This window comes from Chelonoidis abingdonii, chromosome 15, assembly GCF_003597395.2.
Source record: "Chelonoidis abingdonii isolate Lonesome George chromosome 15, CheloAbing_2.0, whole genome shotgun sequence".
NCBI classification, from domain to species: domain Eukaryota; kingdom Metazoa; phylum Chordata; order Testudines; family Testudinidae; genus Chelonoidis; species Chelonoidis abingdonii.
Window position 1 is genome coordinate 14,494,984 of NC_133783.1, and position 26,280 is coordinate 14,521,263.

Genomic DNA, 26,280 nt, shown 5'->3' on the forward strand with positions numbered 1-26,280 from the left:
AAACTTTTTTTTTTTTCCAAATTAATTTCAAACAAAATGTTTATCTTCCACAAAGGTTGCCAGCATGACTGTTACCATGAAATCTATTCACTTAAAAAATGAGTTCAAAATAGTTTCAGGAGGTAAACTGTCCCTGAAACCTTCTTCCAATGTTTATGACTGTACAATCACATTGTCCTAATCCTTTTTTTAAAAAACAATCAAAACAGTCCCCCTGGTTGTTACTTGAAAATTTTGTATGAATATGGGAAACTGATAGACTGTACAGAGAAAACAATGAAATCTAACTATACATAAAGTACTGCCAAATACACAAAATAAACAAGGGGGGGGGGAAGGGAGGAGGAATACAATAGGGTTTTTGTTTCCCATTATTTTATTTCAGTTAGAGTAGTTGCAGAAGTTATTTGTAACAAAAGTAGATAAAAAGAAGTGTTCGTGCAGAGTGTGATTTTCATATTGATGGTGACTCTTTCGTTAATCTTCACAATGCCCCAGTTAGGTAAGAGCTCGGATTATTAGCCTCCATTCTGTAGATGAGGAAAGTGAGACAGAAAGGTTAAATAAGTTCCCATCTGTGAGACAATTAGATGCTCTTTGTTATAGAATAATTTCACAGGGTACATTTCAGTACTCCACCTTTAACTAGTCCATATTTTATTGTATTAATTTCTCTCAATACATTGAAATGGTTCTACTGTTTTTTATGCATTGAACTTGACTTCAATTTAAAATTAGATGAGAAAAAGAAATCAATGAAATATGTAAATCATTGGCTGCTTTGGAACTTCTCTTATAGTCCAAATCTGCCCAATCTAAGCAATGTGCTTGCTAGGGGCAGGAAGAAATATGGCCTGTTGCATTTCTCTTACAGAGAGCAGATTTGGCAATCTCGGCTATCACTATAACACCGGAACGGGAAAGTGTTGTGGACTTCAGCAAGCGGTACATGGATTATTCAGTGGGGATTCTAATCAGGAAGCCTGAAGAGAAAATCAACATCTTCTCTCTCTTTGCTCCCTTTGATTTTGCGGTGTGGGCCTGCATTGCAGCTGCCATCCCTGTAGTTGGTGTCTTGATATTTGTTTTAAACCGTATCCAGGCAGTCAGAGCACAGAATTCTTCACATCTCAGTCCCTCTGCTTCCTCCACGCTTCACAGTGCCATTTGGATTGTGTATGGGGCTTTTGTTCAGCAAGGTACTGTCAGCATTTACTATCTTACCATCATTATTTTCAATCTCAGTATGACAGAGTAGACCATATATTATATTAACCCTAGTTCTGGTACCTATGTAAGGAAATACTTCTTCATACAATGCATAGTTGACCTATGGAACTCATTGCCAGTGGATATTGTGAAGGTGAAAAGTATAACTGGGTTTCAAAACAAACTAGAATAGTTCATGGAGAATAGGCTCATCAGTGGCTATTAGCCAAGATGGTCAAGGATGCAACCCCATGCTCTGGGTGTCCCTAAACTTCTGATTGCCAGAATGTGGAATTGGAGTATAGGGGATGGATTATTCAATAATTGCCCTGTTCTGTTTATTTCCTCTGAAGCATCTGGCACTGTTGGAAGTCAGAATGCTGGTCTAGATCAGTGGTTTCCAAACTACGGGTCATGACTCAGTACTGGGTTGCGGAACGTAAGATACTGGGTTGCATCGGCTCTCGTCAGCATTGCCAACTGGATGTTAAAAGTCCTGTCGGTGGTGATGCCCAGCTAAGAGAGGCTAGTCCTTACTTGTTCTGCAACTGCACTGTGCCCTGGAAGCTGCCACCACCAGGTACGGCTCCTAGGCTGGGGGGCCACAGGGCTCTACACACTGCGCCTGCCCCAAGCACCGGCTCTGCACTCCCATTGGCCGGAGCAAGAGCCTCATGGAGTCGCTTGCGCGCCTCTGCCTAGGAGCCAGACCTGCTGCTGGCCACTTCCAGGGTGCAGCGTGGTCCGCAGTGCCAGTACAGGGAGGAAGCCTGCCTGAGCCCCTCCTGCTATGCCACTGATCGGGAGCCACCTGAAGTAAGCCTGTGCCCCAACCCCCCACCCCAATCTCCTGCCCCAGTCCTGAGCCCCCCCAAACCCTGAGCCCTTTCCTGCACCCCAAACCTCTGAACAGTAGCCCCAGCCCAGAGCCTGCACCCCCAGCCCAGAGCTCTGACCCCCTCCCACACCCCAATCCCCTACTCCAACCCTGAGCCCCCCAAAACCAGGAGCCCCCTTCTGCACCCCAAAGCCTTCATCTCTGGCCCCACCCCTCACCCTCGCACCCCAATCTTCTGCCCCAGCCCTGAGCCCCTCCCACACCCCAAACCCCTCATCCTCAGCTCCATTGGGAAATGAGCATCAACAATTCTGGGTCACCAGAAAAAAAGTTTGAGAACCACTGGTCTAGATGGACCACTGACCTGATCCAGAGTGGCCTTTCTTATGTTTCTTACCATAAGCTGACACCAGAGGACTAGCAAAAATCAATTGTTTAACAGTTTTATCTTTAACTAAAGGTCAAACATCATTGCGCTGGAAACATCATAGAGAAATCTACTGTAGTGTAACTGATGCCACAATCTCATGTTATTTAATTCAGCATAAGTAGCATACAGAAGTTTGAACAATTATCCTCAGTTTAAAAATTTTATTACCCCCTCACACACAATGTACGTCTACTTTGATATACTCTGAATATTTAACCTTTATGTTATACATCTGATGAAGTGGGTATTCACCAACGAAAGCTTCTGCTCCAATAGGTCTGTTAGTCTATAAGGTGCCACAGGACTGTTTGTCACTTTTTACAGATCCAGACTAACACGGCTACTCCCCTAAATGTTTAGATAGTGATATTGCGTTATTGTTATTATTTATTATTAATTTGCCTGTATTTATGGAAGTCATTCTGTTAATTAGATCCTGACAATTCTGGGTAAGGTCCTGTGTGAATTTTCTTGAGAGCATTGTTTTATGACTGTGTGAGGGGCAATTGGGGTGAGGGGGTTGATGTAGAAATTTTACGAGATTTAATTCGAGCCAGTGATTTTAACACATTTTAGTCTATTGTTGTTGTTGCAGGTCAAACCTCACCAGTACAATAGAGTATTCCATGGCTTTCTGGATGCTGAGCAGTTAGATAGTATATAAAATATCAGACCTACTTAAGACAGGTTTTTGAACACACTGATGGGGTGATCTGTTAATGCAAGTTTGAACAACAAGTAAAATTCATAGGGATCATTCACAGTGTAATTTTAGACATGGAACGTGTACTGTAGGTGATCTTAAATGCAGGCTTCTGGGAAACCTCAATTTCTCTGCTTATTTGTAGGTGGTGAATCTGCTATCAATTCTGTGGCTATGCGCATTGTGATGGGAAGTTGGTGGCTCTTTACCCTTATTGTGTGTTCATCCTATACAGCTAATTTAGCAGCATTTCTCACAGTATCAAGGATGGATAATCCTATAAGGTAAGTGCCTTTCTTTACACATTGCTGGAAACCTCAATTTCATAGATATGCATCATCCCTTTGAATGCTCATTCTTGAGAGAAGGAGAATATTTGAGGGAATTTTCTCCTTATATTCAGTATTTCTCCCTTCCCTACTTCAATCTTTTCCGTACAAATGTGAAGCAGTTTTCACATTTATATAAGGAAGACCATGGCACTTAAACTTTAAGAGAAAACTTCTACTGATTTGAAAGGCAAATATAAATCTCCCTAATTGAGAGAACTCATTTTCTTATGCAGGTTTTCTTCCTCACTATTTAGATTACCTACATTTGTGAGTCTTAATATTTCTGGTTCTAAAGGAGGAAATCTGAAAGAATGGTATCAAATTTATATCTCTAAAACATTCTGCAACATATGGCCTCTAGTTTTGCATGTTCAATTTTATGTGCACAGTCATTTCGGTATGCAATTTTGTGTATGTTGTCTTCTGCAGTTTTATATAGTACTGTACGAAAACGATTATGCACACAAAATTCCATGTACAAAAAGATAGGCACGCTCTTAAAATCAAAAGACCAGATTTATTATGACTATTTGAAGAGTAAGGTACTGCTAGGAAGGGAGAAAGGATGGCAGAATCAGACTCTAAAGTAGTAGATGTAGTAAGGAAGTTGTTTTATTAAATATATATATTTCTCCATACAGATGTTAGGAGTTTCATTGTGCTAGATTGGAAACCATTGTATCAAACTGCATTTGTTCTGCACCTTTGTCCTCCTTACGTTGCACTCATTCACATCTGAAGAGAGTATTTCCAAGCCTCTGGGCAGTTTTGGACAGCTGCCATTCAAAAAAAAAAAAAAAATCAACTTGCCAGGAAAATGTTTCCTTCTCTCTTCTCAAATATGGACTAACTCCCCAAGTGCCTTGCACTTCATGGGAAGTTAATCCATATTTAGGAGGAAAAAAGGAAGCATTTCCCTGGCAAGCTGATTTTTTTAAAAACTGCCCGGAGACTTCGAAATACTCTCATCAGATGTGAATGAGTACGAGGGAAAGAGGACAAAGGTGTAGGATAAATGTAGTTTATTACAAGGCCCTGTAATTTATCACAATGATATTGTCAATATACATGTGGAGAAATGCACATTTACTAAACCAACATCCTTATTACAGCTGCTACCTTGTACACGTAAATGAAGTGCAAGGCAGGCAATTTATTTGTCATCAATCTTTCCCCAGTAACAGGTTTATGGTCTGATATCCTGTGGCCCATCAGTGAAATGAAAGCTTTATTCCACTGGAAATGGAAGATTCCCAGTATAATGACAGGATACAGGATCTTCTTCTAACCATGGAAGATGCTGATGTAATGAATTCTTGTGCTACAAATCGGCACACTTACTATATATATCTCCCACATACAGGGGGAGGTAGGACTAGAATCCTTGTCCTAACATAGACACCTCTACTCCATAAGCTAAAGGAGAACTCTCACAACAGGCTGCAGTAATACCCCCTTTTCCCTCTCTGTAGTCTAGCCACTAAATGACAGTTGACATAATCTCTCATGAGTAATACTGTCATCCCAAACTCCATGTTAATAAACCCTTTATACCATAGCTTGTCATTTTATATATACATCATATAATAATGTGTCTGGGTGTGATGTTGCAAACAGAGAATGCACCTTTAGGATATGCTTCATGGGCACAGCAGGTATAAGAAGATTTTGTCAATGGTAGACAATGAGTGCTACAAATTGCCACAATGTTCAGTTCTGACTTCGGTAAAAAATTGTAAGATGGGTTTGAGGTGGAAGCACAATGTGCAAATCAGTATTACAACTCAAGTCAGGAACAGTGAGCTGTAGAGCTTGAAAAATGACCTACTCAGCTACTTCTGAATGTTAGTTTCTTGTAGGTAGAAGGAGTTGGCTGTGCAATCTATCAGGTGCTTCCTAAAAGTCCTCTGATTTCAGTGGAAGACAAGAGCACAATAGATGCAGTAAAGAAACTTCAGTGGAGAGGTAAAATCAACAGCAGATTTTCTGTGTTGATAGTAGAGATCATTAAGGCTGAAATATTCAAAACCTCTCATGGGATTTGGACACCTAATTCCTATTGAAATTAATCAGAATTGGGCATCCAAATCCATTTGGTGTCTTGGAAAATCTTTACCTAAATCTATAGATTGATAGTTCAGTTACAGGGCCCATTAGACTTTGTCTTGTGACTTCAGAAAGCAATCAGTCTTTTACCTGTAGTTATGACACAGATGCATTTCCAGCAATGGCCAGTGAAATGTAATTATGGCCAACTGTCAACAAAATGGCAACTGCCAATTCCCAATAACGGATTCCTTATGGTCAGTGATCAACCTGGACATCAACCAGACATCAACCTTATGGACAGAAATCAACCTGGTATCTGAAAACAAAGCTATATTGAGCTTGCGGTGCTAGCTGCTAAAAAAAAACAAAAACACCTTATTTTGACTGTTGCTATAAGCATGTTTCAGACCTTAACTCCTTCATCTAAAAAGGAGCATCTCAAAATGGCCAGTTCCTTCCATCTGGTCTGAATAGTGAGGCTGAGATCAGGGAACAACAATAATTGGTTTCCCTCATGCTGTGCGTATCTAATAGAGCAGGTCGCTCTCAGAACTCTATGGCATGCCCTGATGCTGGAAAGAGTAATTAATGATGGGCCTTCAACTTGCTTGTTGTTTGGAGTTTTGCCCTTTCTGATTCTCCATTGACTTATTTCACAGACATTGGTCAAGTGAGTCTTCCCTCCCATTTTACTCCAAAACTGAATGAAGGATAACAGACAATGGAAGCTTCTAACTTTGGGACAGGGAATGGTGTGTCAAAATATCCTATTAAGAAAAGCAGATATGACCTTGGGAATTCAACACTGGTATGTCTTTAAGGCGACACACACAGAGTCCTGAATTCATGCCTTAGCAAGAAAAAATTCCTACTTATTCAAATATTATGTTAAATTGAAAATATAGTGTTTGTGAGGTTGACATTACACATTTATTTAGTGACTAATAGAAAGACGTTAGACCAAATTCTCAGCCCTTCTGTCACAGGGTGCCGCCATCGCTGCCTGGTGACCCTCATTGCCTGGCCAGTTCAGATGGTTTCACAGTCACAAACACACACTGGGTTGTTTATTTTTCACCCAGGTTTGTATTTACTCTCCTCTTACATAGTAATTCTGGGCAACACAGGCTTATAGAAAACGTAGGCTTCCTGCAGCCCTTACCCCGAGCTTCCTTCTGAGCTGCCCCTTGATTCCTATTTCCTCTCCTTATATTCACCCTAATTACCTTGTTGGCCCCAGTGATTGTCACCCAGATGCTCACAATCCCCCAACAGAAAGTATATAATTGCCCCCAGTTGGGCCTGTGGCCTTCCTCGGGTTGCAGCAATATCAGTGATCTGGGTCCTGCTGATAGCTCCCTGTCACACTTTCTATAGCTGTTTTGCACCACTTTGGAGGTAGAAAGCTGGCAGATCCTGTCCTTTGAGGATTCTGGTTGTACAAGGGAAAATCCCTTGGTGGCGTAGAACCCTGCAGCAGCTTCTGCTTCACCCCTCCAGACCCTAGTGAATGAGACTTTCCTGGAAGGTGGGGGGAAGGTGATGAGGCCAGGGTGGCCTATTCCTTGACAGTCCCCAGTTGCTAGGCAAGTACCTTATGACTATAAGTAGTTAAGCACAATTTACAGCAGCCTGAAGGCTGCTCCAACTTATACTAGGGGCCAGACAGCTTAAACACTGAGGAATGTTAAAGTGGTTGAAAGCCACCTTTGTCCCTACCTGATTTTTAACTCTGCCAAGAATCTGTTTTTTTAAGATTTGTTTTTGGTTTTTATTGAAAACTTCTAATATCACATTAATGCCACTTTCCCTGAAAACAATAATAAGAGTACTCAATAGACTGGCTGCCCTCTTCATCTTCAATATGTTGGAGATGATTCCATGCCCTAGCCAGTTAGGCAGAGATTTCTTGTAAAAGCTAATTCATCACCAGCTACAGAGTGAGAGATTTCCCTGAGGCTGAAACTTCATCTCTGCCATGTGTTTCTTCTGCTGCATCAGACCCTAGTCTGCAAGTTCCCAGACAGACATGCCAAACCTGCAAAAATAACACAGAAATTGGGCTTGTTTTCGGTTTAACTGGCTTGTGAGTTTCTTATTGGCTAATTTTTGGCTTGTAGCTTCTTGCTTGTTTGGCTTGTAGCTTGTTGCTTCTTTTTTTTATCATCTCCCAGCAAGCAGGGGCAAGGAGGAGGGGAGAGTCAGGGGTGCGCAGAGGGCCACCACAGTCCTAGACTGCATACCAGGGGGATCTAGTCACATAGAATGTTGGGGTTCTTAGGGATCAGCTTGTTTTGGCCTTGTTTTGAAATGGGATTAGCTTGATTTTGGCTTATTGTGAAAGTCGGAGTGCTTATTTACCACGTGAAAGTTGGCAACTGTGTTCCCAGATCTTACTACTACTTGGTTTCAGCAAAGTAACGTGTAATGCAAGTAACTTTTGTCTCCCTTCTAAACTAGGCATTGGAACTTTTCCAGATACAGCCTTTCCTAGAAGAGAAATATATCCTTGAATTTCATTTTTTCCCTCCCATAGTGAGATTTGAGGCACCATAAATAATAGTTGACAATTTTCCCACCTGCTGAGAACTATCAAATCCTCCTGCATTTACTTTTCGTGTTAGGAAATTGAACCCTCGCAATCTGGATAAATATATGCTGTTATCTCTCTCTCCATAGAAGAGTCTTTTGGTGTGAAGAGAAGAAACTAGTATTATGGTGCAGCAATAGTTGCGACATAGTTAAGTTCATTACAAGCCTGATTTTGCTCCCTAGCTCCCTCTAGAATACCAGCTTCAAATTTGGCATGTGTCATCTGTGACTAGCAGAGAGCTGAAGTATGGAAGAAAATAAACAGATGTCAATCATTCTGCTAATACTCGTTGTTCTCCACATGCCGGCTACAAAATGGCTTTTCAGAGAAACCAAAAATGGTGTGTGTTAGAAAGATCTCAGTGAGTCATTGTGCACCAGAGCAAAGTTGAGCTCTTGGAAAGCAAATTCATTAAATTAAAATGTCAGATTAGGAACTGCAGAATATCAGCAGGCTTTTAAAGATCATGGCACTGATGAGCTTTACAAGATTTGCCAAACCCTTGTTTGATCTCCAGTGCCCCCCTAACGTCCACAGAAAGGGAAATTAGCCAAATTAGGAGCAGCAGCGCTGGTGACAGAAAGCAGTCCCACAACCCAGACAGTGCAGCATCTGAGAGGAGGCTGGAGAAGGTGAGTCAAAGACTCTGTTAGCTCCAGAAGAAAAGGGGCTCTGCCCTAACCAAATCTATGAATCCTCTAGGAGAGGCATCTTCTCTAAAAGCACATGACTCCCCTTGTGTGGACCTCCTAAGATTCTCAGGAGTTCCCACGCGTTGCAGGAGTTTTGCAGCATTCTGGATGTTGGATGGAGCCTCCTGCCCATCCTACCTCCCCTACTTCTGCTGCCTTCATCTGACACTTCCACAGTCTCTCCACAGATTCCGTATTGACAACATGAGGTCTGGGCCCTTCCTGTTCATCCTCCCGTTCCTGGTGAACTAGACTTTATGAAGACTAGACTTTACATCTGTAGTCCCACTTTTTTCGCCACGTCCCCCTTTCCTGTCTTGGCTTCACACTTCTCAGCCTCCTCCTAACTCTGATACCCTGCTGTCCATTTTCTTGGTCTGTTCCCAGATCTACAATACTGAGCAAGGTAGATGTCTTGAGGAGCACTGATGATTGTGCACACTTAAAATCTCACTGACCATGGGAATGCGGAAAACAACAAGACAATGAGGTCCTAGAGTCTGATTTTTGGGAAGTGCTGTGCACTCACATCTCCAGTTGAGATAAGTGGGAGTAGTGAGTGCTTGACGAGTCTCTGAAAATAAGGCCGTCATGGTGCAGGTTGGGACAGAGGAGCAGGTGAACATAGTGTCCCCAAGGGACCAGATTTGTGGCACTTAGTGAGGAGTTGCTACTGGGGATGAGAAGGCAATGATCTAAGTTCAACCAGGACCGACTGAGTAATTTTTAAACATTTTTTAAAATCTAGAGAAGTTCTCAGACAAATGCCTTGAGGAAGGCTAAAAGGCCATATCATATAAGAGCAAAAATCTTACAGGAACCTTGCAATTAAAATCAAAGGATCACTAGACCATCCCAGGTAAATACCAAGTGTTCTTTCTTGCTAGGCCCACGCAATTATACTTTACTCTTCCAATTGCCAACTTCAGAACTGTGTGTAAAGTATGGAGCCCTCCAATGAGACAATCCACCAAAAGTGGTCTAAACTTTTACATGATAGATTGTGCTTTGTTTTGTTTGTTTTCTGACAGCCATGGGATCTGCTGTCTGACTAAGCCAGCCATATGTAATTATGAGTTTAATTAGCAATGATGTAACTTCCATCTTTGCTCCTGATTAGCAAGCAAAATACATGCAATTCAACAGCTACATATATATTTCAAAACTCAGGTTTAGGAGAACCCTCCTGATGGTAATTAAGTACTGCATTGTAAAAAACTAGGGCATGAAGTAGGCAGTCTGCAAATTCAAAGGAGTTTAAACTGAGCTTTTGTCAAATAGGTCCTTGCATCAGACGTTTGAATATTTTAAATGCATCTGTACATGTTCATTTGCTGATTGCAATATATGAAGAGTATATTATGTCTGCTGTTATAATTGCTTCTTGTGTCATCTCATGATTTTGGGTTTCTTGATTTGTGCTAATTCCCAAGTTTACCTGTTTTTGGTGTGGGTTTCTGTTTTGTTTTTGAGAGCTGAATTTTTCCAGGATGCTGGTAGGAAGGATGGGCCAGTGTTTAGGGAGAAGTTCCTCCTCTGCTGTAGGTTTCTTGTGTGGATAAATCACTTAGCCGCCTTATGCATCAGTTCTCTATCTGTGCAAGAGGTCTAATAGTATTTCTGTAGCACACAAGGGTGTTGTGAAGATAAATGCATTAAAGATTGTGAGATGCTCAGATACTACAGTAATGGGGGCCATATAAGTACGTAAGATAACTTCTAAGTTCCATTGAAAAGAAAATATATATATATTAAAGAAAATCAAGGAGAACTTCCTGTACATCCCAAATAGTGGAAAAAGTAGTAGAAGGCTTACTTCTTAGGATTGTTCTACATTTAAAATGTAGGTCAACATAGCTACATCACTCAGACGTGTGAAAAATCCACACCGAGTGCTATAGATATGCCAACTGACCCCTCAGTGTTAATGCAGCTAAGTTAATGGAAGAATGCTTCTGTCAATCTAGCTACTATCTCCCAGGGAAGTGTTCCTGCAGAAATGGAGAAACCCCTTATGCCGCTGTCGTCTGCATCTACGTTAGGGGTTACCCTGTAGTGTAGATATGGCCTTAGAGAAAAAGCTGATTTGGGGGAATAAAGAGAGGCTTCCTCTGAAACGGTGAAATGGTTACAATGTTTTTTTGGCAGGAATCTGCCCTTGCTGGGACCTTGAATTGGAACTCCTTGAGCTTGAAAGCAGCCGTTCTCTCACTGATGCCACAGGATTTGATTTTCAATATTTCATTTGGGTTTCTTATATTGTTAATTTTGTTTATTTTACAGTATTTTAACGTGTCTATGCAGCACCCCAGGCACCTTGACAAGAAGGGTTTGTGTGTGGGGGCGGCATTATTAAAAACCCCCCATCATCATCATGATTAAGGACTTCATAAAAAAGAGACGACTAAAAATAGTACAGGACTCAAGCGAGTTAACTAGGGGAAGAGAAAAACACCTGTAGTGCAATAATTACCTTTGAGTCTTCTGTATGGCTTGCTTTCACTCCCAGTGCACTCACAGGAAACTTCTTTGAAAACACTTTTCTGCTGACACACCATGGCACAGAAATTCAAGGGGAAAGACTCTAGGCTGTCGTCTAAGCCAGCAGTGTTCCTTCCCCATCCAAGCCACAAGCAGAAATGTAATAAAGCTGCTGCTGCCTCACTTTAATTTCCTCAGTGTTGAAGCCAGTAGTGAAGTGCTCCAGACAACACAAAATTTGGAGCTTCTTTGGAGCTCTCCACACTGGGGTGTGTTTCTACTGTGAATCTTCATAGTTCAGCAGCAGATGGGGATGGATACTAACCTCTCATACCAATTGGGCATGTGTGCAACTGTATAGGTGCAAACACTAGCATGAGTCATTTTTGTGGGTGCAAAATTTTGAGAGCACAACTGAAAGTTAAACATGCATTACACATCTCCAGCTCAGATTTTAAAAGGTTTATAGTGGAGGTTGTTGGAAGACTGAAGTACAGGTGGAAGTCTATCATTTCCTGTGCTGTATTGTAATTTGTATGTCTATTCATTCTTCCCCTTCCAGGGAAGTTCTGTAGTTGAAATGCATTGAGGAGTCAGTGCTGAGATCCAGATTAAATTTAGACAAAAATTTGGATTAGAGGTCGGATAAGGACAATGATTTGGATATGGCTACGCCAAAATTCATCAGCTGGGCTCTTGATCCTTTGTCTATCCTGCTAAATCTTTTGATTTTATATGTTGTTTTTCCTCAACTGGAGTGGTGGGACTCTAACAAGAACAACAGTTCCGATATGTCAGTCAATATTCAAAGGGTTGGTTTGAATCTTGGGATTTGGAACCTCTCATCTCTCTGTTTCTTTGAAGTTCTGCTTTTCTCTTTAAAATAGTCTACTCATTTGCAATCTCAGAAGCAGAACTGCTGTATTCATTTTGTGTCATCTTTCATTGCACTGCCCGCCCACCTAATCATTGCTCCATTCACTGTCCTATTTATATTTGGTTTCTTTATATTGCAAGAATCATTCCACTCAGTAACCTCACTTCTATATGTTTTTCTTTTTTTCTGTTATACCTTTTTTTCTGTCTGGCTGCTACAGGAGGAGAAAATACAGGATGCAGTTACCATAAGCATTCCCAAATCTGGACCTTCGCGTCCAGAAATCTGGGTCCCTGCATGAACCCCTCTAAGCTTAATTACCAGCTTAGATTTGATCTCGCTGCCACCAGCCAAAAATTCCAGGGTTTTGGCTCCCTCTGGTCTCCCCAAACCCTTCCCTGGGGAAGCCCAAGTCTCAGAAGCCCTGAGTCTTACCACAAAGGGAAATAACCCACTTCCCTTCCCCCTCTCTCTCCCACCCAGGAATTTCCTCTTGGGCTAACCTGAAGTTACTGATGAACCTCTTTACATTACAAATACAGAAGTATGTCTTTCTCTTCCACAAAAAGACAACAAATACAAGGAAACAGAAAATGATTCTGTCTCTCTTACCCCTCCCACAATTCCCTGGTGCTTGCAGAGCTTTACCCTCGTAGATCTAACACCAAAAGAAATTTCCTCCCCTTCGTCTCCTTACCTACCAAGAGGAGAAAAAAAACTCAACAAGTCTTAAAAGAAGCTATATATAAAAAAGAAAGAAAAAACCCATGAACATGATCTCTGCATCAAAGTGACAATACAAGGCTATTACTTAAAAGAACAAATATGAATAAACAGCCTTATCAAAAAATATGATACAATTATAACATCCAGCAACTACACACATGTAAATACAAAAAAAACAATAACAGCCTATTGTTTTTTCTACCTTTGTACTTATAACTTTGAAACTGAAGATTAGAAGCTTACAGATAGAAACGATCCCCTCTCATAGCTGAGAGCCAGACAAAGACACAGACCCAACATTCCCTCCTTGAGTTTTTGAAAAAATTCAGTTTCCTGATTGGTCCTCTGGTCAGGTGTTTGATTCCCTTTGTTAACCCTTTACAGGTGAAAGAAACATTAACCCTTAGCTATCTGTTTATGACAGCAGTAGTAAAAGAATTTTTTCGAATAGAACATTTTATTGTTCCACTGTATAGTGCCCTGAATGAACCAATAAAAAAGGTTATTAAGAAAGCATAATAAAGATTACTACGACAGTTAAGACAGAACAGGTCTTAAAGTTGCAAACATTTCCTAACTGTAAAGATTACCATCATCTATCATTTTTAAGGACCAAGCCAAGAATAAGAAGAAAGACTAACTGCGTCCTCCATTATTGAAATCCGTTCTGGCCTAGGAACAACCAAATGCGAAGCAAATTTACAACTACTTGAATTTTTGTGTTTCACCATTGCAGGACATGGGAGGCATCAGGAGGACTGTTTGGCCTGGGCGTCAAGCTCAAAGGGGGCCTCAAATTTAGACACTTGATAATTTTTTTGCATTTGATAAGTTTCACAACTTTTTTGGTGCCTTATTTTGTTATCACGTGTCATCATTTTTAATTTTTATTATGGCTAGGGACCTCAAAAGCTTGAAGTGGCCCAGGCCTCTCTGGACCTCTGAGATGGCCTGATGGGAGTCTATTCTTTATCCACTATACCAGTCTAGCTAGATACTTATATGGCCCCAATCCCTGTACTAGCTGAGTGTCTTCTCCGTATATAGTGTTTGCCTATTGACTGTATTTGCTCTTCTTTTGTACAATCAAATTTTGTCCCATCCACTGGATATATCCTTCCTTAGAAGATATTCAGAATCTCAAAGTAGGATGCCAGATAGAACCTGGGACAAAGCTATTTTCATGGAACTGAACTGATCCACTCAGTAGAACTGATCCACTCAGAGGAAAATATAATTAAAGTAAAATACATTTTATATTTATACCATTTCTCTGTGCTATCTACAGTTATTAGTATAAGAGAATAGTTCTTCCATGTGAAGGATCCATATTCTCTCGTTAGCAAGCTATGCAGTGCACAATCTCATAAAGGGCTCCAAAGTAGCAGGGGTACAGGATTTCACTGACAAGCACAGCAGAATTCTGAGGTGCACTTTGAAAAGTGCCCACAGTTAATCAGCATATAGTTAGCTAAAATGAGTTGCAGCTCCGCCACGCCTCTTAAAATACTGACCCAGATCTGTAACTAAGAACTATCAGTGAAAGTCTGTTAGGAAAGCAGAGTTCAGCTTTCCTTCCTGAACAGCGATTTTTGATTTGCTGTCACTTCAGTTAGAAAATATCAGTATTTCTTTCACATCTAACAGCAGGAGGGACATATCCCAATTATTTTCTGATGCCATGTGCTCAGTGGTACCAAGATGAATACGGGAATCACAGTGTGCCATTATAGTACTATTTTGGTTTATATTTTTACCAGAAAGGTACAGGAACGATCCCATAATGCAAGGGAACCCTTTCCCTGCCATTACTCTAAATATTTTAAAATATAAGTATCTGCTCTTTTATTACTAGGACAACACTGGCCAATACCAGAGTGGTAAATAGTGACCAACATCATACTGCTATAGGTTTGCCTCTATTTCATATTTAAAGTGTCGAACTAAAGTTATGTAATGTAGCTAGCAGTTCAGTTCATATAACAACTCCAAAAGATGGTCTTCCAGAGCCTAGGTTTGATGGACTTCAGTGAAAAATGAGAACTCAAGGTAGTATATAACACTTTCTAGCTCACTTAAGATATTTGAAACTTCTGAGGAACTTTTAGAATTCACTGTAAAATATTCTGTTAGTATCTGTAGTTTCTGCTGTAATAAAAACAGTCCTTTTCTTTATCTCCCCCACTTGTTCGTAACATCTATGCTTTGGTGGTTCTCATCGCTATGAAAGAATGTCCTATTATTTGGAGTCACTATTTATTGGAGTCACAAAATTCTGTTTAACTGAATGTACAGACAGTTAGAACTTGAAGAAATGCTAATTATTAGCTGTGGTTTAATTTATCTTAGTAGCTGTGTAGTTCTCTCCGTGAAGGATTTCTTAGGTGCATCTGCTGTCAATATGTTATAGCCACACAAGAAAATAAAAACATTTTGTAGTGGCAAAAATTAAAAGTGGAACCACTTTACTTTGCATTTTGTGCATTAAATCTGTTAACAATAAACAAACTGTATGCCCAGAATTGTGGATCCACCCAGAAAAGGTGAAGATATGAAATACATTACTCACCTAGGAAGTGTCTTTACACAATTATCCTTTCCAACTGTAATTCCTGTAGAACTGAGATCTCTCTTATTCTCCTTTCTCCAGGGCTGGCTCTACTGTTTTTGCCACCCCAAGCAGCACGCTGAATTGCCACCGCGGACAGCGGGGGCAGTCCATGTGTCATTAGGACGGCATGCGCGTTTCCGCGGCAGTGGCAATTCGGAGGCAGCTTCTGTCTTCAGCTGGAAGACGGAAGCTGCACCGACATGGACAATTGAACATAGAAGCTGCCACCGAATTTTCACTGCTGCAGAAATGCGCATGCTGCCCTAACGGCACATGGGCTGCCCCCGCAGTCCGCAGCGGCAATTTGTCACGCTGCTTGAGGGCAAAAACACACATCCTGCCGCCCCCTGCAGATTGCACCCAAGCACCTGCTTGGAATGCTGGTGCCCGGAGCCAGCCCTGCCTTTCTCAAACTAACATTTCTATTAATTTCCCTTAGGAACTCTTTTTGTCTTTTCTATCTCAATTATCTACCATAGCCTATTAGCACCGTCACAGTCCTTACCAGGTTTCTATCAGTATAAGAATGACTAGCTAGTTGAAGAGGAACAGGAGGTTTGGGAAGCAGGGTTTATTTGTTTTTCTCAGGCTAATCAATTGTTGTTTCCTTCATTTTCCGCCAGAAGTTTTCAGTGTTCTTTTACATTATGGCATGGATCATGGTTAACTTTTTACTCACCGAGGCTTTTAAAATCTTATATCCGCTTAAGTAGAGTTGGAATTATTTGTGTTACTCCTGATGGTGTCAAATATAAAACAGACTATCTTTAATGGATCAAATTTTAAAGGATTTTTGTGAGACAGGAATTGGTATTCTTAATAATTAACATGCTACGGAAAATGTTCATTGCTTTATTTATTTTCTGGGTGGGGGAAGGGGGAGAGAGGTTATTTATTTATTTGCTTACAGAATCCTTTCCTGCACTGACATCTTTAATGAGTTATTACCAGGGCCGGCACAACCCATTAGGTGACCTAGGTGGTCACCTAGAGCACTAACATTTGGGGGGCGGCGGCCGCCCCGGTCGTCAGCAGTATTTCAGGGGCGGGACTGTCCGCCACCTCTGTCGGGGACGCCTTTTTAGGGGCGGGACCTTCCACTGCCTAGGGCTCAAAAAAAGGTGGCGGTGCTCCTGGTTATTACTCTCATATCACAAATGATTTTCTAATATGGAGGACAGCTTTCCTTGAAGGAACAATCTCTTAACAATGGGAAGCTGGTATATGTTATTGTCATTTCCTGCAGTCATCAGCTTTGCTGAATAAAACCTCTTTTTCTCTGTGTGTGCACCTCCTTCAGCTGTTTGGTAGAGGAGAGTTTCCAGTCTCATCTGTGTGCAGGAGAAGATTAATAGTCTCCTAGGGAAGCCATTTTGGTACAGTTGAGAAACCTACTTTAATAATCTCATGCAGTTAGGGGGATTTGCATCCCTGCCCAAATATTGGAGTAAGTCTAGGAAAATAAATCACTGACTTATTTTCATTGATTTATAGCTATGCATATCCATCTAATGAAAAATAGAGAACAATTCAAATAGCGAAAAGTACTGTTTCCTAGCTAAGGAAGTGATGATATTTTCAAGCTAAGAAATATGATTAGTCTGGCCTAATAAGACTGGTTATCATCAGCACAGGGAGCAGCCTGTTAATTTTGCTGCAAAGTTTTCAGTGATAGCAAATCAGGTCCACAAATAGTGAGACTGTGTTCAAACTTAGAGAGAGGGAGAGCGATAATAATGGCTCATTGTACATGAGGGGCAACCCCTCTGGCAGACACGAAGGCCAAAGTAAGCTTCAAAAGGATCCCTCTCCAGTCCTCCTTGGCCGTGAGATTAGTGGTACTGGTGCAGGTGACGCCCGAATTTACTCTGCAGCAAGTAAATCCTAAATTCACGGGATTCCACAGTGCTCCAAGTGCAACTAGTTTTAGATTACATGTCAGTTTCAGTGAACTCACACACAACAAAGTTGAGTGATGCCATAGTCCAGTAGTCTCATTGATTTTGATGGAACTACTCATGGTATAATGGTATAATAGTTGCATACTATACTATTCAGCATTAGTAGGAGTATCACAATCTAGAAACAAGCTACCAGGTGTACTCATTCTTGACACTATTTAATTATTGTTATTTATTATTATTATCTATATTACCATGGCATCTAGGAAACCTAGTCATGGTCCAGGGCCCCATTGTGCTAGGAGCTGTACAAATAGAGAACAAAAAGATCATCCCTTCCCCAAAGAGCTTACAATCTGAACAAAAAGCAATTATTTGTCATTACAAAATCACACTGCAGCAACTTCATAAAGAAGTATCAGATGCTTCTGATATCAGAAGAGAAGAATGAACATGTTGTTTTCTTGATCTTAGTTATTAATCTCCATAATGATTTTAGCTTTCCAAATGTGAGTGGTAGAAGAAATCAGTATGGTGAACTGTTTAAAAACATATCTACATTAGTAATAGAGGTAATTTGTTATTTTCATTATAAGTGAAAGCATGTATCATTCACCAGATGTGTTCAGTTCAGACAATATGATTTTCATGCCAACTTTATGATATGTTTGATTTAGGTAAAGTGACTGAAACCTGCTGCTGGGACTGAGTACTAGCTAAACACCAGCTGCAGTTTTTACTTTAATTAATATTGCAAGAAGTGTAGAATACCTTGCTTTAATTTACACATTAGCCCTTTGGGATGCTCAAATAGAAGGCATGATGGCCTAGTGCAATGTTTTTAAACCTGTGGTCTGCGGACCCCTGGGGGTCTACATACTGTGTCTCAGGGGTTGACGAAAGGTTGTTCTTACCATAGAACAATGGTTTTCAACCTGTGGTCCACAGACCCCTGGGGACCTATAGACTGTCTAAGATTTCCAAAGAGGTCTGTACCTCCATCTGAAAATTTTTAGGGGTCCACAAATTAAAAAAAGGTTGAAAACCATTGCCATAGTGGATGTGGGGTTGGAGTTTTTTTTAATAATCCCATGGGAACTTTAAAAATCTGCCCTTTGTTTTTCAGAAAAAAACTGCGGCCAGCTTTGTCTATTGTAGATCCTAAATTTTCTATATTTCATTTCCTTCTCAAATGATAAATGAAGGGTAGATCTTGGGCCAGGTTCAGATGTAGAGCTCAACAATGTCAGATTTTGGGGGTTGACAGCAGCTGTCCTTTGGATCTGCCCTTCAAATGCTCATGACCCCTTTCTGAGCCTTGGATCCATGACCTCAAGACATGCTCTTGGGTGAAAATTATCAATTGATTAGTACTGAAAGCCTGTCCACTCATTTAGAAGCATAAATATAGATTTAGAAGTCTAACTTTAGGCTACTGTTTTTGAAAGTCTTAGCCTTGATCTGCCACTGCCCCTTCTCTTTTTATATCAATACAGCATCAAAATAGAGCTTTTAAAAAATGCTTACCACAATGTGGCCCTAATCTCACGTGGGGCTTCTAGGTGACACTGTAATATAAATAACAAGTGCAAATACCAATAGTAAGCAATTGTCATTGGGTAGACAATGGAGAGAAGGAAAAATGACCTTCTGGTTAAAGTGTCATTCTACTTTGAAAAATAAGCATTTGGAACTAGCGTCTTTTGCAACTGAGCTATTCTGTGTATATACAGCATCAGATGAGATTACTTCAGTGACAAAAATTCTATTACTCTGACTTGGTTTACTCTGCAGAGGCAGAAGATCTGAGAGTGGGGGAGCTGAATTACAGTCCTCCTTGTGCAGTATCAGCAGAAAGGTTCTGAGCACTCTGGCCCTGATCTCTGCAGAACTCTTAAATACATGCTTAACTTTCAGCGTGAGTGATCTCTTTGACTCTAATGGGACTGCTTATTGCCTAAAGTTAAGTGCAAGTTTACGAGCTATGCTGTGTCAGAACCAGGATGCTCAGCCCCTAGCAAGGTGGAGCTCTAAATTCCATTTAGAAGGCTGATGAGATATACCTGTGGAAACCACTGGCACTGGTTGGGGATTAGAGTGCATAATTTGAAGATAATTGGGATCGACTGGTGTAACTGAGGACCTGATTTGGTCTACAGAAGTTATTCCTGGTGATGATGGATAAGACCCCAGTTTGACTCAGATCCAAATGTGAGTTTGGAGGGGTGTGAATTATGCTTTCTTTTCCTTGTAAACTGGGCACATTTATTTGTTTAGGAAATAACTACTCCCTAAGTATGGTTTTCCAACCTTGTGCACTCACCTTGTAGGAGTTTTGTCTATGCTATATTTCCCTCATTTGCTTATGGATATCACTTCCACATGTGTGGTATATAGCCCTGCCTATATGTTTGTGAGTCTGGGTGTGGAAATGCACTACGATGACTCTTCTTCTAGTTTACAAATAGAGAGTCACAAAACGAAGTAATCACTTTTTTAGCAATTCATTGTCCGTATGCATGCTGAAAAACCTTTGGTTCAGAGCTGGCCAGGAAAGAGAATTTCAGTTAAGTGCAAAATTGTGAGGTTTTGGAATTTTTTTCCATCCCAAATCATGATGAAAAGCCAAAAAACACTTCAAAGAACAGAAATTCCCCAGTATTTTATTTTGGAAACACTGCAGCTTTCTAGCAGTGGGAACGTTTTGGTATTTCCAAAATGAAGTGTGTTCCCTGGGCTCTCAGGCTCCCCAGGCTGAGCAGCTGAAGAGCCAGGCGGCCCAGGTGCCTGAGGAGCTGGTCAGCCCAGGGATACTTAACTTCCTGGTAGCCAACAGACAAAAAGGCTGGCAGCTGTAGCTCAGGGGTCCCAGTTCCACTAAATCAGCACTTGCTGATAAAACACGGTTCTGCTGGGAAATCTTTAACCAGTTCTACTTTTGTTATTCAATTACAATGAAACATCTTCCCAAAACTTTCTTCAGTGCACGGGGGCTGAGGGGTGGGAATCACATTTATAAAAGAGCATGTGTTGGGAGATGTTTATTCAGTTGTATTTGAAGTGATGCTAATTTTCCTTGTGCCATTTGGATAGCTGTAGTGCAGAATCGGTGCCACAATGGCACAAAACTACTTGGATGCAACTTCCTGTACTTATTGTTCTCTCTTTGGGCTTTCCCTGTCAAGACTTCTGCCAGATATTTGTACCAGCTGATTATACAGAGCTACATGAAATTTTGATAGCTCTAACCCAAAAGAAACTTGCCTGGTTCAAGATTCTCATACAACATTTGAACAAGCTGTGTTTCATTTGAACTTTTTTCCTCCCAGTATGTGAGGTTTTGGTAGTAACTGAGCAAAACATTTGGCTTCCTATCTGGAGAGGGGAGACTCTTCAAAGGATGAATTTTAATGGCTTGGGCCCTGATTTTCCAATTTGTTGCTTGTGGGCAGAGTTCTACCCCTGTGCCAAGTACCACTGACTTGTGGATGCAGTAATCCAGCCATGCACAGAAAATGAAGGATTAGACCATTCGTTGGGATGTGAATTGAGGTTACTATAGAAGATCCCATGGGTTTCTGTCTGGCAGAGTCTGTCTTATGTAAACTGTAAGCTTTCTTCTAGATAGTAATATATTTGGGCAGGGACTGTCATTTATTATCTGTCTGCGCACCACCTACCATAGTGGGGACCAACACGAGTGTGGCCTTGAGGTACCATCACAATATAAATGTTAAAAAATAAAAAAAAGTAATTGTAATAAAGAGCACTGATAGTACCATAATGGCTGGGGTCTCAAGGAGCAAGCCCGTGCTTAGGCAAGCTCTAATTCATGTATTCAAAAACCAACCCTGCAGATATTATAGATTTTTAAATAAATGTTTGCCCACTGAATCACCCTGAGTTCAATCCCACTCTCTTTTGATTTAATGGGAAGAAGATCAGGCCTTGTCTGTGTCTAAATTATGAGTAAGCACAAAAGGAAGGCTGTTTTTAGGAGGGATGGAGTGGGAGAGATCTTCCCTTTGGCAAAAATACCACCATTAGTAATTTCATCTGTGAGGGAAAAGTGATATTTCATTTGACTGTGCAGGACAGATTTCTGTGCCTGTCAGTTAAGGCTCATTCAAATATAACAGCTGCCCAAAGCCAAGGAAAGTTTGTTGCTATGGCATGTACAGCTAGTATTAATTAATATTAAGTAACCAATAATAAATAATATTATAGGGTATTTATTCAGCTTAGTGTTTAGTTAATCATTTTGTTTCAGCTTTTTGTTTGCATAGTTAGTATGATTTCTTGTTAATTTAGACCCTTATCCTTCAATAATCTCTGCAAAGGCAAAGCCCCATTGACTGCTGTGAGCCCATGTGGCATTCATGGCAGAACTGAGGCTTTTAAGAGTATTTTTTGTTTGTATTTGTCTTGTTTTCTGTATTTTTAATCTGGGCTAAGTCATGCAGGAAGGGGAGAAGGTAGTTTTGGAGACATTAAATAGTGGTGGGAGTTTCTGACAAGTTCCATGCTTTTGATGCGTTGTATGTATGTTCTTTGGCTAATACTTTTTGTCTGTTGTTTCTGTCCGACGTTCTTGGCCCTGATCCTTCAAACACTTGTGCAAGTGATTAGCTTTACATGCAGGAGTAGTTCCATTGAACTCGACAGGACTGCTCACACATGTTGAAGGATCAGGGTTTTAGATTCTAAATTCTTTGGGGCAGTGACAGTATTTTGCTCATTCTTTGTATTGTTTGGTGCATTGAGGCCCCAATCCTGACTGCACTTTTAGGTGCCATATAGTGATAAGTAGGTGTTTTAGTGTTACTGCCTGCTAAGGGTTAATTGATGTTTTGTTTTACCCATAAGGAAAGAGACTCGTTGCCATGGTGACAGGTTTTGTAAAAAAATAAAATAAAATAAATTCCATTCCTGAGTAGAAAGTCTTATCATTTTTATAGCAGGACAAAGGTCTCTGCTAGTTTAAACCACCCTTAGAACCTGCTCCTGCTTCACTGATGATGAGAAGCCCATATCAGCAGTGGAGGCCCATGTCATTTTTTGTCTTTAGATACTCAGCCACATTCACACTTGGTGTCAATAGCTGCAGCTCCGTTGACTTTAGTAGAGTATAACGTGCTTACACTATGTCTCCGTTTGGCCTAGTGCGGGGGTCGGCAACCTTCCACAAGTGGTGTGCCGAGTCTTCATTTATTCACTCTAATTTAAGGTTTTGCGTGCCAGTAATACATTTTAATGTTTTTAGAAGGTCTCTCTCTGTAAGGCTAAACTATTGTTGTATGTAAAGTAAACAAGTTTTTTAAAATGTTTAAGAAGCTTCATTTAAAATTAAATTAAAATGCATATCTTATCCGTTTAGTGCAGTGATTCTTAACCTAGGGTACACACACCCCCTGGGGCAGGACCCGTGCAGGGATATTTTGCGCCCTAGGTGAAACTTCCACCTTGCACAACAGTTAATTGAGGGGCAAATCCCCAACAAGCCTTTATAGATCCCAGGGGCCTGCCGTGCCCAGGGCTGCTCCCCAGACCAGGTTCCCCCCTTCCCACCCTCTAAACTCCCCTGGAGGGTGCACAGCCCCCCTGTGAGCCCTCCCAACCCAACTCAGATGGGCCATGCCCCAAGTGCACTCATGGGTTTTGCCAGACTTGGGCCGCTGCAGCAGCTCGGCAGGGAGGAGCCACCTTCTGGAGGCACCAGAAAGCCAGAGCATCCACGTGGAGTGCTGAGGCAGCGGGAGGGGGGGAGCTGTGGGAGGGACAGCGGTGGCGGCTCACACTTCCAGGAGCCGCAGAACCAGAGTGTGGTGAGGGGGGCTCCTGAAGTGGATGCATGCTGGCGGTAGGCCCCGTGTGCCCCCCGGCTCCTCCCTCACTGTGCTCAGGCTCTGCAGATCCTGGGAGTGTGAGCTGCTGCCGCCTCTCCCGCAGCAGGCTCAGGGCCCCGTGCCCAGTGCCTCACACTTCCAGGAGCCGCAGAACAAGCGTGGTGAGGGGGTAAGCCAGGGAGGTGCCTGCCATCGGTCTGGGCTCCTGGCCTCCGGCCCCACTTCACTCAGCCGGCCGCGTGTGCTGAGCGGAGGCAATGGCTGGGACCCCGGTTGGCAGCCGTGTGCCAGGCAAAATCGGCTCGCACGCAAAAGGTGGCACCCGTGCCGTAGGTTGCCGACCCCTGGCCTAGTGTGTTCATCTGCCTTGCTAGTGTTTCCATCTCTAAGTAGAAGGCATTGTTATTTTTATTTTGTAGGCCAGAACTCCCTGTTAGGCCATGGATGAATTCCTTACCCACATATAGGTCTGTTTCAGAATAACTTCCAAAACAAATGGCAAGGGTCAGCAGCAATCACTGCAGCAACAGGAAGAGAAGCAATACCTCATGCAGAACACTGATAGAGGCAACATTCCCAAGAACGTGGCAGCAAGAGGGCTAAGGGCAAAGGCAGCATAGTTTCCTCATAACTTTCCTCCTTCTGACTAGGCAACTCTGATTCTAAATATCAAAGAACTGTAGCATTAAAACCGAGATTGAACTCAAAATCCCTAAGAGGGACCAAGCTATCAGGAATGTAGGGGATGGATCCTGACAGAGATGCTGCTGCTGCATTTTAAGATGATATGCTAATAGATTGACGTAATGAATAGGATGACATTGAAATTATTACAGGGCAGGCATGGAGGGTGTCAGTGAGGATGCTGATAATGAGTAGGAGCAGAGGGACATGTTACAGGCTGAAGAGGAGGAGCTGCAAAATATTATTGTTTTGAAGGAACAGGCTGAACCCTTGGCTCATAGAGCTAATGAGGCTTATTCATTTGGAGCTATGCAGCTGCCAAATGGGGTAATTCAATAAGGGAGCCTATCTTTCAGCTGTGTTGACTTCCCGTCCTTGTCTTCTGAACATATGCCTTTGGCAGCTGTCAGGGAACACGGACTATCCTATTGCCCAAGGTCCATTCAAGATGCCTCTCTGCCCACAGCTCTTCATCCTCTCCCCTAAAGAGAGAGCTACAGGAAGTTGGGGAGGGAGACTTGAAGAGGGGAGCACTCAGCAGCAAAAAGGGCAAGGACAGAAGAGAAGGAGTTGTTGTCCATAAGGAGAGGGTGGTTGTATTGGAAGAGTTCCTGAAGATTCACTGGTCTAACCGGACAGCAAAATGTCAACATTTCAAATGTAAGAGTGGAGATTCTGATATCACTGAGGTCCCTTGGTTCAGAAAGAGGTGGCTTCTCTGTCCTCTCCTTTCCTGCTTTAGTACCTCCAAATGGCTCTGGTGCCATTATTGGAGTGTCCACTTCTTCCATTCCTTCCAAGAGATTAGAGTTCTCTCCCAGCCTATGTCTCAGGGTGGGATAGAGGGGAGAAGAACCACTGAGGGTCTGGTACTTCCAGAGAGGCCAAATGGGAAGTGGAAGCCAGCTGCTATCCTCCTCCTACCCCAATCTAGTCAGTCCTGCCACCTTCGAGTCCCTTCTGCAAGGATTGTGCCCACCACTCTCCCACTCTTAGGGGCATTTGCAGATCTTTTAGCTATGTCGGGGAGCTTGCTCACTCTGAGTAGCTCACCAATTCCTGGAGACCTGTTTTAGGAAGCCTCTGCTCTGTATTTTGTGTTGAAGAATTTAAATACTAATATTTAAAAGAATTCCTCCTATTCAACTGAAAGGAAACATTTTTCCTCATTGTTCATTACATCACAGAGAAAATTAAATCATGTTGCAAAAAGATCATAAACTGGCAGAGTTCACAAATATTTATTCAGAGGTTTTGGAATTATAGCAAATCTCTGTGTTCCATTCAGATATTTGCAATGCTACAGAGTGTATCACTTCTTACGAGCTCCAATGCATACGGCTTCTCCTGTAAAAACTCCCATGAGGCTTTGTCCACCAGGATTTCTGGGAGACATTTAGATCATTTTTTGTGGTACCTCCCCCCAATTATAACCAATAACAAAAATTTTATGTAAAATATGGATCAGTGTGGCTACTAGAGAAGGATTTGTTGATGCTAGGTGAACATTCTGCGTGTGATTTCAATGGGACCACTTAAATTCTTGAAGTCAAATATATGCTTACGTTCTTTGCTGGATCAGGACCCTGCTGCTCAGCACTTTGGAAGATCAAGCCCCAAATCAAGGATAATTAAATATGACTTTGATTTGCAGTAAAACAGAACAGTGCAGAATTCTATAATGTCATTGCAGAGGGGCTGGCAATCTAATGATGGATGATTTAAGAGCTCGTCTATCTGATTCTTAATCCTAAATTAAATTAGAGCTAGGCGCAAACTAAAGCTGTGGATCTGAACCTCCCAGAGTCTGGGAATGTTTGTATCTAGATCAGGACTATCTCAGTGAAATATGCTCTCTATTAAAACAAGTACTTGTTCAACCAAGCTTCAAACAGTTTTGGCATTATTACTTCGAAGTAGACATTGAAATTAAAAAGTTATATTACGTCACACAACCTGCTCCAATGGATATGAGTAATATCCCTATACAGTACATAGTGATTTTCGGGGCAATCTGATATTAAGGTTTTTCTTCGTGGGGATTAACTTTTAATTAAATGTATGGGTGCAAAGTGATTATTATAGGTCATCCTTAACAATGGAACATTTTTCTTGTAACATTGTCCAGTTCTTCTTCGAGTGCTTGCTCATATCCATTCCAGTTAGGTGTGCGCGCGCCGCGTACACGTTCGTCGGAAGATTTTTACCCTAGCAACACTCGGTGGGTCGGCAGGGTGCCCCCTGGAGTGGCGCCGCTATGGTGCCGGATATATACCCCTGCCGACCCAGCCGCCCTTCAGTTCCTTCT

General features: G+C 41.7%; 1 protein-coding gene across 6 annotated transcripts in view; it reads left to right on the forward strand.

Annotated features, from left to right (window-relative positions):
- Positions 1-26,280, forward strand: part of GRID1 (glutamate ionotropic receptor delta type subunit 1) — an 890,324-nt gene that overhangs the window by 801,049 nt on the left and 62,995 nt on the right. For all 6 annotated transcript variants that reach the window (XM_075072547.1, XM_075072543.1, XM_075072545.1 and 3 more), the window contains exons 11-12: positions 875-1,199; positions 3,326-3,464. In XM_075072547.1, coding sequence (XP_074928648.1) covers positions 875-1,199; positions 3,326-3,464 — 464 coding nt within the window. The remainder of the gene's footprint in view (positions 1-874; positions 1,200-3,325; positions 3,465-26,280) is intronic.